Source organism: Carcharhinus amblyrhynchos, chromosome 18 (genome assembly GCF_965287045.1).
Source record: "Carcharhinus amblyrhynchos chromosome 18, sCarAmb.v2.hapA, whole genome shotgun sequence".
In the NCBI taxonomy this organism is placed as follows: domain Eukaryota; kingdom Metazoa; phylum Chordata; class Chondrichthyes; order Carcharhiniformes; family Carcharhinidae; genus Carcharhinus; species Carcharhinus amblyrhynchos.
The window spans coordinates 8581371-8598375 of NC_137341.1; the positions used below are offsets into that span (position 1 = coordinate 8581371).

Genomic DNA, 17005 nt, shown 5'->3' on the forward strand with positions numbered 1-17005 from the left:
GAGAGGGAGGTGGTAGAGGTCCAAATCCACCACTCAAAGTTTATTTTGTACCACTTACACTTAAATTTAGTATTGTGTATAAAAACTGATAATTGATCGAATTTGTAACATTTAGGTTTTGAAGAAAACCTTCCAGACTTTATTTCATTGGATGTCACATTGTATTGAAGCTGTAGACTCCCATGCACTTGAACCCAAGTTGAAAGAGTTTTTAGATGGAGGTAGGAAACCAGCGTCAGCTGTTTGCTGTGTCTACGTTCTACTCAATGTACGTTTCATTCTTTTGTCATCCTACCCAAGCTTGGAGGTGGGTGTAGGCAATGTTTTCATCCATTAATCTGTTTGTCTGTAAACCATGCCCGAGACTTCCTCAGGGTGGCAATCACTGGTGAACTTGGTGGGACGGGGATTGTGAGGGTTCCCTGGGGAGTTAGAGGTCTGATGTATGTCCAGTGCACGATGTTTTAAATAGTTACTCTCAAGTTTGATGTGCTTTTTTGTTCCCCCTTCTAACTCTTTCAAAGTAATAATGAGGGTAAAACTGGCAAAACCATGCAAAGTTAGCAATTTAAATTGCTTTGTCTGATGGTTCCCAGCCCGGTGCAATAGTCCAGGAATAGCTGATCCTTCTGGACAATTGCTGTGTTTATATGGGAACTTTCTAGAGGATTTCCCTCGCACATCACCATACCCCTGCCTCCACCCCTCAAATGCGACGCTGAGGAACCAAGAAGTTATGGAACCATTTAGTTCAAAAACTAATGGACAGGTTCGGGTATCTGAAGAGTCACAATTAATGCTGAACGTTGTGCAATCATTAGCCAACTTCTGACTTTGTGATGGAGGGATCACTGATGAAGTAGCTGAAGCTGGTTGGGCCCAGGACGCCACCCTGAGGAACTCCTGTAGTGATGTCCAGGGACTGAGATGATTGCCCTTCAACAACCTTATTCATTCACAGGAGATGACTTCACTGGTAGCGTCAGCATTTATTGCTCATCACTAATTGCCAGCAACCTACACTGGATCTGTGGTCATAATTCAAATTTCACTATTTGCCACAGTGAGATTTGAACTGGAGCCCCTGCAGTGTTGCCCTGGATCTCTGCATTGCTAATCCAGTGACAATACCACTATGCCAGGTATGGCTCAACCACTGGCATGTTCCCCCTAATTCCCATTGACTCCAGTTTTGCCAGTGCTCCTTGGTGCCACACTCAGCCAAATATGGCCTTGATGTCAAGCGCAGTCATTCTCACCTCACCCCTGGAGTTCAGCTTTTTTATCTATGTTTGGTCAAAGGCTGTAATGAAGTCAGGAGCTGAGTGGCCTTGGTGAAAACCAAACTGAACATCAGTGAATAAGTTTTTCCTCAGTAACTGTCACTTGATAGCACTGTCAATGACCCCTTCGATCACTTTGCTTCTGATTGTTGTACAAGTTCACCAAATGTCTCTGAACATGCACTTTTCCAAATTTCACATATTTAAAAAAACAATTCTGTTTCAATCCCTGTAATCAAAAGGAATAACTTCACACTTTCCCTGCATTATACTCATCTGTTATCCTTTGCCCACTCACATCACCTGTCTATATCTCTTTGTAGCTTCTTTGTATCCTCCTCACAGCTAGCATTTTATGCTCAGCAAACTTAGATGAAAAGACAGGGTAATATATCTAAATCATTAATATAAATTGTAAATAGCTGAAACCCGAGCACTGATCTCCACTAGTCACGACCTGCCAACTTGAAAATACCCATTTATTCCTATTCTCTGCTTCAAGTTTGTCCATGCTAATATAAGAATAACAAAGAACAAAAACAGCCCGGGAAACAGGCCCTTCGGCCCAACGAGCCCGCGCCGCCATCTCAACACCACCAGTCCCCCTCTCCACCCACGACCTTCGTCTAATGTTTTATGGCCATCCAGATTGAGGGAAACTGATTTAGGGACAATTTATTCCTGCCAATCAGCCTAACAGCACATCTTTGGGGCGTGGGAGGAAACCGGAGCACCCGGAGAAAACCCACGCAAGCACGGGGAGAATGCGCAAACTCCCACAGACACCGGCCCAAATCCATGTGTCTGCATAGCAATCGGCGATAGTCACTGAGCTGTCGTCTTGCCCTGGTAACAACTGGGTAACGACTCAAACTCCATGAATGTTGCTGATTGTTTTAAAATGCTGCGAATTGTCTCAGCTGCTGTGTTGGAATTTGTCACAGCTATCAAAATGCGAGCAGAGTTTTCATGGCAGGTGTTGGATATCAAGTGACCCAAAGCCTCCTTAGTGAGATGGAAGCCCTTAATAAAAAGATTAATTTTTTTCAGCATTGTAGTGACAGAGCATCATTCAGGCCAGGAAAAGCCTCAAGGAAGAGCTGCATAATTGTAATATTGTTAACACAGCTTGATGTATGCGCCACACTGAATGTCCTCTGCACTTATTTCTAAATATAATCAAAAACAAAGAACAACATGTAACTCCGCACTTCAAGCTTATGATTCTTATTTAGAGACCATCATTATAATACTAACTATACTGGTGCTTATCAATTTATGCACATGGTATTAACTGCTACTGAATATACCAATCAATTTTCTATTCTTTCAATGTTTTACAGTAATCTAATTTTAAAACATCAATGTAATTTCAGTTTTACTCAGCTGAATTCTTAGTATTTCGTTTCATACCCAGATTAACGCCTTATGATCATAAAATCGGACTAGCGGTTCTCCCAGTGGCTTTGGGTAAACGTGCTGTGTGCTTCGTTGTGATTCGTACAGACAGAATGTCCGAGATTTGATTCTTAATTTGTATGAATTAACTGATGTAAACCAGAGCAGCAATTGTGATGCTAAAATTGACCCAAGTATTCCCAGATTAGGGTTCTTGTCCCTGATAGCTACGCAGTGTTTCTGCTAGAATGGGCTTGTGAGGACATTGGGTGAAAACAGGGAAAGCTTTTTGATGTGATTTGATTTGATTTATTATTGTCACATGTATTAGTATACAGTGAAAAATATTGTTTCTTGTGCACTGTACAGACAAAGCATACCGTACATAGAGAAGGAAATGAGAGTGCAGAACGTAGTTTTACAGTATAGCTAGGGTATCGAGAAAGATCAGGATCAGCTTGATTGATATAGATGTTAAATAACTTGGTGCTGTACATGACGAATGACTCTTTGAATAAGGGTGGAAGGGCTTCTGGCCCCTGGGAACTGGTATCACAAAGTTTAGATTGAGGACGGAGAGGAGAAAATTGGTTTAAAAACAGATAAGAATAGAAAATTGACTGATGTTTAAGCATGATATTTAGCGTTCCACGTTAAGACTAAGCTTATGTTAATAAATGACTGCTTTTATTATATATCTGGTCCACTAGATTGGACCAGATTTATAATAAATATATAATAAAGATATACTTGTGTGTATAGTGTAAACCGCTTTGCAGTTTACACTGTACACGCAAGGACTAGGTTTGAGTGCCGTTCAAAGTACAATTTAAAAAACTTATTACAAATGGCGTTCCTCTTGCTATCCCTCCTGACTCGTGCTAAATTCTAATTTAATTTGCAGTGTGATACTACCAATGTGATTTTGGGGAATGTTGGGATGCAGGACTTGCCTCAGCAACATCTGCAATGCATCACGTCAAAGCAGCATATGAGTGATGAATTGCTGTTTTACAAATCAGTTTTCCATCCCAGTTTTGCAGCTTTAAAAAGCATAATTCTGTTTTTGGCTAGTCTGTGATGTTTCATGACACTTCATCTGATAGGAAACATAATTACAGTACAGAACTAAGCAAGAAGTGCATGTGAAGAATGCATTTATTTCTCTAGAATCTTTCAATCAAGTTTCATAATTTCCTCCTTGGTTTTATTTTTGTTTAATGATGTGGACATTGCTGGCAAGGCCAGCATCTATTACCTATTACTATTTGAGAAGCTGCTAGTTAGCCACTTCCTTTGTGCTGCTGTTTACCAGAAGTGTTGTTAGGGACAAAACTGTTGATATATTTCAAAGTTAGTGTGGTGTGTGACTTGGAAGAGAACTTGCAGGTGATGGTGTTTCCATGCTCCTGCTGCCCTTGTTCAAGGTGGTAAAGTTTGTGAATTTGCAGGTACTGTCGAAGGTGATTGGAAAGTTGGTGCACTACGTCTTGTAGATGATATGTACTGCTGCTACTGTGTGCTGGTTGTGGATGATGTGAATATTTAAAGTGGTGAAATGAGGTGCCAATCAAGTCGGATGCTTAGTGCTGAATGGTATTGGGCTTCTTGAGTGTTGTCTGGATAAGTGCAGTTCCAACAAGTGGAGACTATCCATCGCTCCTGACTTGTGTCTTGTAGATGTTGGGCAGGCTTTGGAGAATCAGGAGGTGAGTTACTTGCTACAGAATTCCCAGCTCTGAACTGCTGTTGTAGCTACAGTTTTTATATGGATGTTCGAGTTCAGTTTCTGGTCAATGGTATCCCTCAGGATACTGAGTTATGGATTCAGCAATGAAAGTGTTGTTCAACATCAGATTCTCTCTTGTTGGAGATAGTCATTGACTGGCTCATTCAAAGCTTGGTTCAATTTTAAAAACATTGCCTCAATAACTCATCAGGTTCTGTTTTGAATCCCAAAATGTGATGAGGAGTGTACTCTGATTATCCTTTGGAAGTCTTGTTACACAAGTCAGTATATTGGGTAATACATTTATACTTGGGCATTAACCTGTCAGTGGTATTGAATTTTCATTGAAGGTAGCAGCTTGGATAATATTGGTTATGGACAATTCACCCAAAGGAACCTGCTGGCTACTAATAGAACAAATAGCCAGAAAGTCCCAAGCAGCTCAGCTCTTCCAGAGGTAGAAAGGACCCTTTACAAAAAAGCCCTGTAATTTGCACCCAGACTGCACAAAGCCCCCAGTTAGTCGGGCTCTGTGGTTAGGCCATGAGGTTTCCCATCAATCAGAGAGCCAGCAAAAATGACATGGCTGGCCAGAATTCCTATCTTTTAATTTAGATTCCTGCATTGGGGTTCCAACTAATGCGAGCATAGGTTCACCTCTACCCCATCCCATTTGGAAACCTCGAAATCCTGAGTTAATTAATCTGCAGTCAAACATTTCCAAATTCCCTTTTCCTCCCTTTGGGTGCCTCAAAAAATGTACTTTACCTGAGGGTCAGGAGTGTTGTCCCAGATTTCTTTAATTTTACTGTTAGCTCCTATTGATATTGGGCATATTTGCAACATTTAGGCATTGTTAAGCATTGTGACTCGAGTTATGCAAATAATTAATTACTCTAAACCTGCTTACATCAATAAGAATATTTCAGGGTGCTGACAAACTGTAAAAACATTCCTGTTGCAGTAATTTTATGATACATATAAGTAGCTCATGCAGTCTTTCTATAAATGAGCATTTCATCTTGAAAACCTTTCCTGGTTTGCTTTGAATTCAGCCAATTCCAGAAGTTACCAATTTATTAGACACTTTAAAAAGGTTTGGAGTGAAAACTCTGTAGTTTTATTTCTAGCTTTAGCCTTATACCAGAATTTATACCAGAAATTTTCAGTTAATTAGCATAGTCATAGTTACCTCAAAATACATACAGTTTATGTACATAATATTTAAAGTTGTAAATTCATATGGCATTTAACATTTTTTGATAGAGTAATGTGGAATACTATTATAGAACTGCATATTTTCAGTTTAATTTCTCCCCTTTCAACCCTAGCCTTTTTAACGGAGTTATGGATTTTGTATAGAAATGTTAGTGCAGTGTTTTAAACATTCTACGAGATTATATTGCAATTGATGTGTTTTGTATTGGATACCTATCTGGATGTGTCAGGAGTTAACGCTGATTTCTTTACAATATCCTCAGACTTCTTTTCAGTAATGAAGAAGCGGCTATTTGATGTTCATTGGGAGATTCGAGACTCCACGCTTGAGTTCCTTGGTCAACTGTGTTTCCAGTTTAAAGGTATTAGCAGCTTCATTAATGGGGCATAATTTTAGGGAGGAGTAATATAAACCTAAAGATACTATTTAACCAGTGAATATTAGACAAATCAGTTAGCATAGTAATCCAATCTTTGGACGTGGTTGGTGGATTGATTGCTGCTACAAGACCAAGATGGTCTTTTTGGTGAAGTCCTAACGGAATTGAAGTTTGTCACCAAATTTTTCATCACCTTTTATTGTAACATTTAAGAATGATTTGAGATTATCCACCTTGGTGTAGTACACAATTTATTCACCCAATTTCTCAGTTATAAATTTGTGATAGATTAATGATGTATCATGGAATATTCAGAGTTGCAGTAAATTGAAATGGACAAAACAATTGTTCATACTTAAATTACCATTTCTAAGCTCGTCTCGTATCGAATTTACTTTAGTTGGATTTCATTCTTGGCTTCTTTTATTTCTTTCAGAAGTTGAGAGTTTCTGTCAGTTAATTGATTCCTGTGGAATTCCTTGTCTCGTTTTGGAGCTGCTATCAGATCCTGAAAGTTACGTTCGAGCAAGTGCCATTTCTACCCTGGGAAAGATGAACTATCTCTCTCCTAACTGGCAAATGTTACCAAACAATAACCTTGTCACAGTCGTAAAGGTGGGTCAGTTTTATTTTAAAGGCATTTTACACAGGCCTTTAGTTTTGTCAGATGTATAATTCCACTTCAGCTGCTCTTTGTCTCTCGCAATGTGAGAGGATTGGCAAGATGAAGCTGTTACAGACTAAGTATAATGCCAGAATATATGCAAAGCACTGAAATTGATTTCCAGTCCAATTTTTAACGAGCTCTGAATCCTCTGCTTTCTTTTACTGATCCCTTTGAGATTGTGAGTTAACTGTATGATAAACCAAGGGGAGGACCACCTTTTTCTTCCACAGTATTATGGATTAATGTGCTGTACCGCCACACTATCTTTTGATTCTATGGACCATTTCTGGTTTGCTGCTCTGCTGCTTGTCTAGCAGTTTTAGGTTTTTGTTCTCAACAGGAAGTGAATCTTTAAATTCTTCTAAAAGAATCACATCTCTAAGGGCTTTGTATGTTATCTCTAACTTCAATGCCTTTATCCAACAGTGAAAATTATTTGATTTTACCCGCTCAAGTTCAAGATAACTTTGTCAAGGCTGTTTTCTTGTGTTTCAAAACTTCTGCCTGTATGCCTCAGGGACCAATTCGTACGTGCCAAGGATTTTTTTTTTTTACTGCATCATCCTCTACTGATACCTCTTTGACAATGACACATACACCTCACTAGCTCTATCTACAAGTCTACTTTGTAAAAGTAATGCCCAACTTTCTTTTGGCCGTTTTATTTGCTTAGTTACCTTTTCAAAAGAGATAAAGAATACTTCCACATTCTTCTCCTGTATAAATTTAAACATTTCCCCACTAGATTCTGGTCTAGAAATACATCCTTCCTCACCTTACTCCAGTGTCTCTGTTTTAGCCACCAGCTTTTTAAGCTGAAATTCTCTATCACGCTCCTTTTCTCTTTCTTCCTTTTCTAACCTCTCCCTTTTCACTTCAAGTTTCCTCATTTCCATTTCCCTGTCCTTCTTTCTCTCTTCGACATTTCAAGCTTCTTCATTTCTATTTCTGTTTGACCAGCTCGCTCTTATTCCTTTTCTTTCTCCTTTGCTCCAGTTCAAGTTTTCTCTTTGGCATTGAAATTTTGTCAGTCTCTCACCTGTTGGAGAATTGGGTTTCTCAGGCATCCCTTGCAATTTTAAATTCTTCGCTGTACTTTCAAGAATGTCAGCTTTCTTTATCCCTGCAGGTAATCAATCTTAACTGCAATCTGCCAATTCAGTTAACTGACTCTTGGTTACTTTATATAAACCAGTCAGTTAAATCTTCCATCCTTAGGAAAGGCTTAGCAATTTCCAACACCATTTTGGATTTTAACCCGTACAATACATATAACAATTCCACTTCTTATGCCCTGTACCTCAGTACCTCCACTCTCTTTTTTTAAACATTCACAGACCCATCTTTTAACTGCAAATCTCAGATCAAGTTTTACTATTCAGCATCCAATAATCCTTTCTCCGCTGTTTGAATCCTGGACAAGCACCCAGATTTGTTGTGATCCAGTTGATGTGACTACTCTCAGGACGGTCCCAGACTGGAATCCTGGATCAAAAGACTATAATGTTTACTTTTTTGGAAAACATGGAAGAACAGAAACGCAGGAGGGCCAATTAATCGTTAGCAGCAGAAAAAAAAGTATATTAAACATGAAAAGTTTGACTACAATATAATACTCCTTCACTCCCAATTACCTTCGCCAATGCACATAGATTTTAAGGATAACGAAGGTTACAAAATGTATCTTGTGCTATAATGTTCTCAGTAAACACAAAATTCCTATAACGCAAAAGGTTGACTGTGATCAGTGACTAAGTTTCCAGAATTCTCTGGGATAGAGAATTACAAAAGATTCACCACCCTCTGAGTGAAGAAGTTTCAGAAAGAAAAGGAAGGTGTACAAAAGGTTCAGGGAGCTAGGAGATGTTAAGGATCTAGAGGAGTATAAGGATTGTAGAAAGGAGCTTAAAAGGGAAATTAGGAGAGCCAGAAGGGGTCACGAGAAGGCCTTGGCGGGTAAGATTAAGGAGAATCCCAAGGCCTTCTACAAATATGTGAAAAGTAAAAGGATGAGAAGAGAAGGGATAGGACCTATAAAAGGTGAAGGGGGAAAGGTCTGTGTGGAACCAGAAGAAGTGGCAGAGGTGCTTAATGAGTACTTTGTCTCAGTATTCACGGTAGAAACTGATCTGGGAGATTTTGCTGCAAGTCTGCAGCAGATGGAAAAGATTGAGTATGTGGATATTAAGGAAGAGGATGTGTTAGAACTTTTACATTCTATCAAGATAGACAAGTCGCCGGGACCAGATGGGATGTACCCCAGGTTACGTGTGGGAGGTGAGGGAGGTGATTGCAGAGCCCCTGGTGATGATCTTTGCGTCGTCGATGGAGACGGGAGAGGTTCCGGAGGATTGCGGATGTGGTTCCTATTTTCAAGAAAGGGCACAGGGATAGCCCGGGAAATTACCGACCGGTGAGTCTGACCTCAGTGGTTGGTAAGCTGATGGAGAGGCTTCTGAGGGACAAGATTTATGAGCATTTGGAGAGGTTTGGCATGATCAGAAATAGTCAGCGTGGTTTTGTCAAGGGCAGGTCGTGCCTTACGAGCCTAGTTGAGTTCTTCGAAAATGTGACTGAACACATTGACGAAGGAAGTGCAGTGGACGTGGTATACATGGACTTCAGCAAGGCGTTTGATAAGGTCCCCCGTGCAAGACTTCTTGAGAAGGTGAGAGGGCATGGGATCCAAGGGGCTTTGGCCTTGTGGATCCAGAACTGGCTTGCCTGCAGAAGGCAGAGAGTGGTTGTGGATGGGTCTTTTTCTGCATGGAGGTCGGTCACCAGTGGAGTGCCCCAGGGATCTGTTCTAGGACCCTTGCTGTTTGTCATTTTCATAAATGACCTCGATGAGGAAGTGGAGGGATGGGTTAGTAAGTTCGCCGATGACACGAAGATCGGTGGTGTTGTGGATCGTCTGGAAGGATGTCAGAAGTTGCAGCAGGACATAAATAGGATGCAAGACTGGGCGGAGAAGTGGCAGATGGACTTCAATGCGGATAAATGTGTAGTGGTCCATTTTGGCAGGACCAACGGGATGAACGAGTACACTATCAAGGGCAGGAGTCTTAGCAGTGTTGAAGAGCAGAAGGATCTTGGGGTCCGGGTCCACAGGACTCTTAAATCGGCCTCGCAGGTGGAGGATGTGGTCAAGAAGGCGTATGGTGTACTGGCCTTCGTTAATCGAGGGATTGAGTTTAGGAGTCAGGAGGTAATGCTGCAACTTTTTAAGTCCCTTGTCAGGCCCCACTTGGAGTACTGTGCGCAGTTCTGGTCGCCTCACTATAGGAAGGACGTGGAAGCTGTTGAAAGGGTGCAGAGGAGATTTACAAGGATGTTGCCTGGATTGGGAGGCATGCCTTATGAAGATAGGTTGAGGGAGCTGGGACTGTTCTCCCTGGAGAGGCGTGGGTTGAGAGGCGACCTGATAGAGTTTTATAAAATGTTGAGAGGAATAGATAGGGTGAATTCTCAGAGGCAATTTCCCCAGGTTGAAATGGTCGCTACGCAAGGACACAGATTTAAGATGCAGGGAAGCAAGTACAGAGGTGACGTTAGGGGTAAGTTTTTCAGTAAAAAGTCTGACAACACCAGGTTTTAGTCCAACCTATTTATTTGATAATATACTCACAAGCTTTCGAGGGACACCCTCTTCGTCAGGTGAATGGAGAGAGGGAATGGAACTCTCCATTCACCTGACGAAGAGGGTGTCCCTCGAAAGCTTGTGAGTATATTATCAAATAAATAGGTTGGACTAAAACCTGGTGTTGTCAGACTTTTTACTGTGTTTACGCCAGTCCAACGCCGGCATACCCACATCGTAAGTTTTTCACTCAGAGGATGGTGAGTGAATGGAATCGGCTGCCGTCAGTGGTGGTGGAGGCGAACTCGCTGGGGTCTTTTGAAAGACTCCTGGATGAGTATATGGGATTTAATGGGATTGGGGGTTATAGATAGGTCTATGGATTGGTAGGTATTGATGTGATCGGCGCAACTTGTGGGCCGAAGGGCCTGTTTGTGCTGTAGTGTTGTATGTTCTAAATTCCTCCTCCTCTTAGTCCGAAAGGGCCTACCGCTTACAGAACCACAAATTCCCTGCAGTGCAGGAAGAGGGCATTTGGTACATCGAATCTGCGCTGACTATCCAACAAAGTACCCACCCAGACCCTCCCCTCTGAAAGATTTCCAAGGGTCTTGCAAACTGAAGGTGCAGGCGCCAACAGTGGAGTGATTAAAATCTGCAATGCTCCAAACTGTCAGAGTTAGAGGAATTCATAGATCTAGAAGGGACTGGAAGAGATGTCAGAGCTTTGGAGTAAGGGGGCTATGTCACCATGGAGAGATTTAGATCAGGTCTAGTGGTAACTGAAATCTGGATCAGCGTTTCAATGCGCATGAGCTGAGGGAGGGACAGTGCTGAGCAATATTATGGAGGTGGAAATAGACAGCTTTAGTGGTATGGATATATGGTCAAAGCTCAACTCTGAGTCAGCTGTAATGTCAAAGTTTCAGAGATTCGTTAAGGATTTGAATTTCAGACTTAAAACTTTCCCTTGCCCGTGTCGTTGATCATTTTGTTCAGCTTCAAAGTTTTTTTGAGATATTTAAAATGTTTATATTGAAAGGATTTTATCCACACCTGTCCCAAGCAGGGACCTGCAACCTTGGCATCCAGCACTGCTGTGGAAGGAATAATGGGAATGATCTTGCATGGCATATTTCAGCTACTCGTATTTTATTTTACTATTGTCCCATCACTGTTAATGGGAATTCTACCCTTCCCTCTAGGAAGAGAAACAGTGGGAGCCCATGGTTTTATTTTGAATACGAGTCAATGTTATAATTCAGCAAAGAAAAATGAAGGTGGTGTTTACATCTGAATAATGAAATAGTATTAGATAAATGCATCCTGGAGTGTGTTTAGGTTTGCAGTAAAAGTATGCTACTGCCCATTTACACCAATCCCAATGTTGTGTTAATTGTTTGGCAATGGGAACTTTAAGAACAAGTGAATGTAAGAAACTGTATTGTTTTCATATTTTGCCTTCCAGAGTGATATTTTCTCCCATTTATTGGACATTTTGAACGAGGATACTGAGGGTTTTCCCAGGAGGGCTGCAGTTAAAGTGCTTGTCGATTGGCTGAAAAACAGACATATGCTCAGTTCAAATGAATTGGAGAATCGTGTCCCTGTTATTTTAAAACTAGGAAGCAATGATTTGGATTGGGAGGTCAAAGTTCATAGCCTGGAACTGGCAGAAGCTTTCATCGACCTGTCAACTTCCAACTTATCCATAACTCCATATGCAGTCATGCTGTCCAACAGCCCACATTCTACACGAGTGAATGCCTTTCTGCAGACTCTCTGTGATGTAGGAATATTTAATATCTTATTTCCTGCTTTGTGGGACTGCGATAGACCAGTGGCTCAGAAAGCATGTGAGATCCTAATGAAAGTGAAACGGATTGTTCTGGGTGCTGACAACGCAGACAACAAACCGACTGGACTCAAACCAAACCAAGAGAGTTTTGGCGATTGGCTTTCCAACAGCAACTTAAACTTGCAAAACGTCAGAGACGTCCTGGAGGTTGTGACAGCACTAGACTTGGAATTCCAACACCAACAGCTGGTTCGTAGCAGCGATCACATTGAGAGCAGTCTCCGATCTTTATTACAAGACATATTAGCTGCAGCTGAAAATTCTGAAGACAGTGGGGCAGATTGTTACTAAGGTAGTGGCTATAATTCATTCTCTTCAAATAGGAATGAACGATGCCCACTAAATCCTGGTAGAAACTATGCTTTATTATAACGAAAGTGAAATCTGGGAGATGAGCCTCAATATTCTAGCTTTGCGAATAAATGTATTTTATTATTTTTCCATGAAAAACAGCATTTTCTGACCTTTGGCAATTTGTTTCTCCACACAAACTGAAAACTGTCAAGTAAAGTAAGAATAAAAGTTTATTTATTAGTCACAAGTAAGGCTTACACTAACATGCAATGAAGTTACTGTGAAATTACCCTAGTTGCCACACTCTGGTGCCTGTTTGGGTCAATGCACTTATGTATTTTGTGTGTCTGTACAAGACAGTAAGGTAGAATTTTAATGTTGGGGGTAAATAGGACTCTGAATCACAATAGTTTTCTGAACTTGACATTTCAAAGTGCATGGGTTAGGTGGATTGGCTATGATAAATTGACCCTGAGTGTCAGAGGGGTTGCGAACAGGGTAAACACATGGGTTACAGGGATAGGCAAGGGTGGGATTATTGTCAGTGGGCCAAATGGCCGCCTCTGTATTGTAGGGATTCTGTGATTCTTTCCACTTAAACTCATTCACTTGATCACAAGTGCAAAGTGTTTAATGAACCAGCACGAAGACTTGCTTTGTGGAACATAATTGTACATTCCTTGTATTAAAAAGAATTCTTTGGTATGTTTAAGGGTGATAACCTGGTAAAGTTTTATCATTTCAGCTAAAAAGAGGAACACCTCTTTATCACAGGTAATGTTTCTGCCTGGTGAATTTGGGTGAAATGCAGCATGTGGGATAAAAAAGATCAATTCAAAGTCAAATGGAGCTAATACTGCACGAATAAATGTATACTGACTGATCAGTCAGAAGATTAATGAAGGCTGTGTAAAATACACATGGGTACAAATAGAAGTCAAAATATTTAGCAGGAGCTTTACCCTTCAAATGTTCCTGTCAGCTCCATCCTGAATTAAGAATGATTACTATTTCCCTTTGCTTCAAAATATGATACCTGCTATCCACAATAACGTTTCTAAAAGAGAGACAGATTACACTGTAAGCATATCTGAAAGCTGCCCATGAATATAACTAGGCTTGTATTTACCAGAAATATTTCATATTGTGCAAGCTGATGCAGTTTCACAATTTCTTATAACTTCTTGGGAGCCGCACAGTGGTTAGCACTGCTGCATCCCAGCACCAGGGAGCTGGGTTCAATTCCCAATTTAGGTCACTGTCTGTGCACAGCCTGCACGCTCTCCTTGTGTCTGTGTGGGTTTCCTCCCACAGTCCAAAAGACATGCTGGTTAGGTGCATTGGCCATGCTAAATTCTCCCTCGGTGTATCCGAACAGGCACAGGAGTGTGGTCACTAGGGAATTTTCACAGTAATTTCATTGCAGTGTTAATGTAAGCCTACTTGTGACACTAATAAATAAACTTTACACTTCAAACCTATCAAAATGACTCATCAGTTTTCATTGCCCAGTGGATATTTAAAAATGTTGGCTATGGGGCAACTGAAAACAGAAGAAAGACTTTCCAAAGCAGATGCTTGGCTTGGTTTCTGTGCTGGTGTCCCTCTGTCTTGCTTTTCAATATAATACTCACTCTGATTCAAGGCTACCTCTGATTTTTGGCATCTCGGAGTTAAAATTCTCTTTTTAATTAAAAAATGGGAGAATATCTGTTTCCCTCCTACGACACTAGTGGTTAGCACCGTTGTCTCACAGCATCAGGGACCCGGGTTCAATTCCGGCCTTGGGTGTCTGCGTGTAGAGTTTGCACATTCCCCTGCGCCTGCTCGGGTTTCCTCCGGGTGCTCCAGCTCCCTATCACAGCCCAAAGATTTGCGGGTTAGGTGGATAAGCCACGCTAAATTGTCTTTTCGTGACCAAAGATCGGCAGTTTTGGTGGATTGGTCATCCTCAATGCCCCTTAGTGTCCTAAGATGTGCAGGTTAGATGAATTGGCCATGTTCAATTGCCCCGTTGTGTCCAAAGATGTGTAGGTTAGGTGGATCGGCCATGATAAATTGCCCTTTAGTGTTCAAAGATGTGTAGCTTAATCATGGTAAATGCACAGGTTACAGGGATAGGGCAGAGGGGTGGGCCTAGGTAAGATGGTCTGTGGAGAGTCAGTGCAGATCCGATGACCTGAACGACTGTCTCCTGCACTATGGGGATTCTAGGGACGCTCCAATGAGTTTGTTTTTAGAGATCTCACATTTCAAAGCTGTATAGTCCTACAATTTTGATAACGAGTAGTTAGTTCTTAGAGAACACCAGCCTTAATTTTTCACCAAAAGGGGAGTTTCATCCTCAAGAAGTCTCTGACAAAGAGTCATCTAGACTCGAAACACTGACTCTGTTCTCTCTCCACAGATGCTGTCAGACCTGTTGAGATCTTCCAGCATTTTCTGTTTGTGTTTCACCCTCAGGCCTGACTATATTTCAACCCTGTATTTCAGTCACAATCTGGTGGTGTCCGGCTGAGTTTCAGCATGCTGACTTTGCAGCCTCCAAAAATGTTTGTGCTTTTTACTCCCCCTCTGAATGGTAGAAAAATTACTTGGTATTGAGTGTACCGGGTGTTAAAAGCATTTTCGGTTGCCTGCGTAAAACAGTTGATGAATTTCAAAAATGACGCGCTGTGAAGCATTTCTGAGATAGGTAGAAGGACGTAGGTACTGAAAGGAGTGCAACTCACTATTTAACATCGGTGTACAGATGCAAACTGCATCGATATCTAGATCACAGCCTCAGTAAATGTAATCAAGTACACAGAATCATAGAATCCCTACAGTGCAGAAGGAGGCCATTCAGCCCATTGAGTCTGCACCGACCACAATTACACCCAGGCCCTATTCTCGTAACCCCACATATTTACTCTGCTAATCCCCCTAACACTGGGATCAATTTAACACAGCTAATCAACCTAACCCGCACATCCTTGGACTGTGGGAGGAATGACTGCCTGCGTTGTCTCCATATGTGTCGAAAGCAAAGTTAATATACTGATGAACTTGCCAATAATCGCTGTTGACTCTAACGCAGCATTGCAGATTCTCCACTGTCAACTCAGCTTGTGAACGGACAAACGGGCTTGTTTCACATTGCCATCAACGGTGGGGTTTGAGGACATCACGGAAAACAGGCTAGAAGGAGTTATTCAATCTGATTGTACTGAGAATGCAGAATTAACACGAATAATATCAAGCCGGAGGGTTCAGCATTTCAGCTGCATATGGTACTACTCACCCTTTAAAGAGTTTTTTGACCTAAGTAATTCCTGAGAGTCAGAGCCCCTACTGATACAGCTTAAACAAAAATATTATTGTGCCAAGCTGGTCACGATTCTTTACAACTGTTTATTTTTACAAGTGGTGCTGGATCTCAGACTCAAATGCTTAAAATATACTTTGGAAAACAATATGCATTTATTGAATGGTATTTATATGCACACATGTGTATACATACAATATAAATGTATATGTATCAATCATAATACCTCAGACAGAAATTCATGAGGTTATTGGAGCTAAACCTTTTACGTTTGATTTGGGACATTTGTAAAAAAACAGTGCTTCAGTGTTAACAAGCCCAATGGAGATTTATTAGCTAGTGTTGTTCCTAGTTAGCTGGCTGATGAAGAAAATCCGAGAAGCTGATGCATTTATTCAACATGAAATGGGACATCTGTTTCTTTTCACGTTTTAAGTAGATGCCGGTAGTGTGGCCTGATTCTTATTACTTTCAATCGTGGTTTGACCTCTGTGAGGCACTGCAATTGAAGAAAAGCATATAACCTTCAACCAGTTCATGTAGTCGGAACCCTGGAACTGAATAAGGAGCAAAGCTCCTCTTCCCAAAGAAACATATAGAATTTCTATCGTACAGAAGGAGGCCATGCGGCCCATCAAGTCTGCACTGACTCTCCAACAGAGCATCTCACTAAGACCCACTCCCCAACCTATCCCCAAAATTCCATGCATTTACTCTGCTAATGCCCCGAACATACGCATCTTTGGACACTGAGGAGAAATGTAGCATAACCAATCCAACTAACTTACGTACCTTTGGACACTAAGGGGCAATAGTTTAGCATAGTCAATCCACCTCACCCGCACATCTTCAGACTGTGGGAGGAAACTGGAGCACCCAGAGGAAAGCAACGCAGACACGGGGAGAATGTAAAAACTTCACCAGACGCTCCCCCAAGGCAGAAATTGAACCTGGGTCCCTGGCGCTGTGAGACAACAGTGTTAACCTCATTGCTTGTGTAAAATTTGTTCTTAATGAGAGCCTGTTCCCAAAGATTTTTTTGGGAAAAAAACCCCAAAGATAACTGCACATTTTGAAAAGTATTGTTTCTTGCGCACTGTTCAGACAAAGCATACGATTCATAGAGAAGGGAAGGAGAGTGTGAGAATGTAGTTTTACAGTCATAGCTAGGGTGTAGAGAAAGATGAACAATGCGAGGTAAGTCCATTCAAAAGTCTGATGGCAGCAGGGAAGATGCTGTTTATGAGTCAGTTGGTACGTGACCTGAGATTTTTGTATCTTTTTCCTGATG

At 41.3% G+C, this 17005-nt stretch overlaps 1 protein-coding gene across 2 annotated transcripts in view; it reads left to right on the forward strand.

Moving 5' to 3' along the window:
• Positions 1-14524, forward strand: part of brat1 (BRCA1-associated ATM activator 1) — a 33601-nt gene extending 19077 nt beyond the window's left edge. For both annotated transcript variants that reach the window (XM_080206315.1, XM_080206317.1), the window contains exons 11-14: positions 116-221; positions 5892-5990; positions 6445-6623; positions 11724-14524. In XM_080206315.1, coding sequence (XP_080062441.1) covers positions 116-221; positions 5892-5990; positions 6445-6623; positions 11724-12404 — 1065 coding nt within the window. In that variant the 3' untranslated portion in view covers positions 12405-14524. The remainder of the gene's footprint in view (positions 1-115; positions 222-5891; positions 5991-6444; positions 6624-11723) is intronic.
• The last annotated feature ends 2481 nt before the right edge of the window (positions 14525-17005 follow it).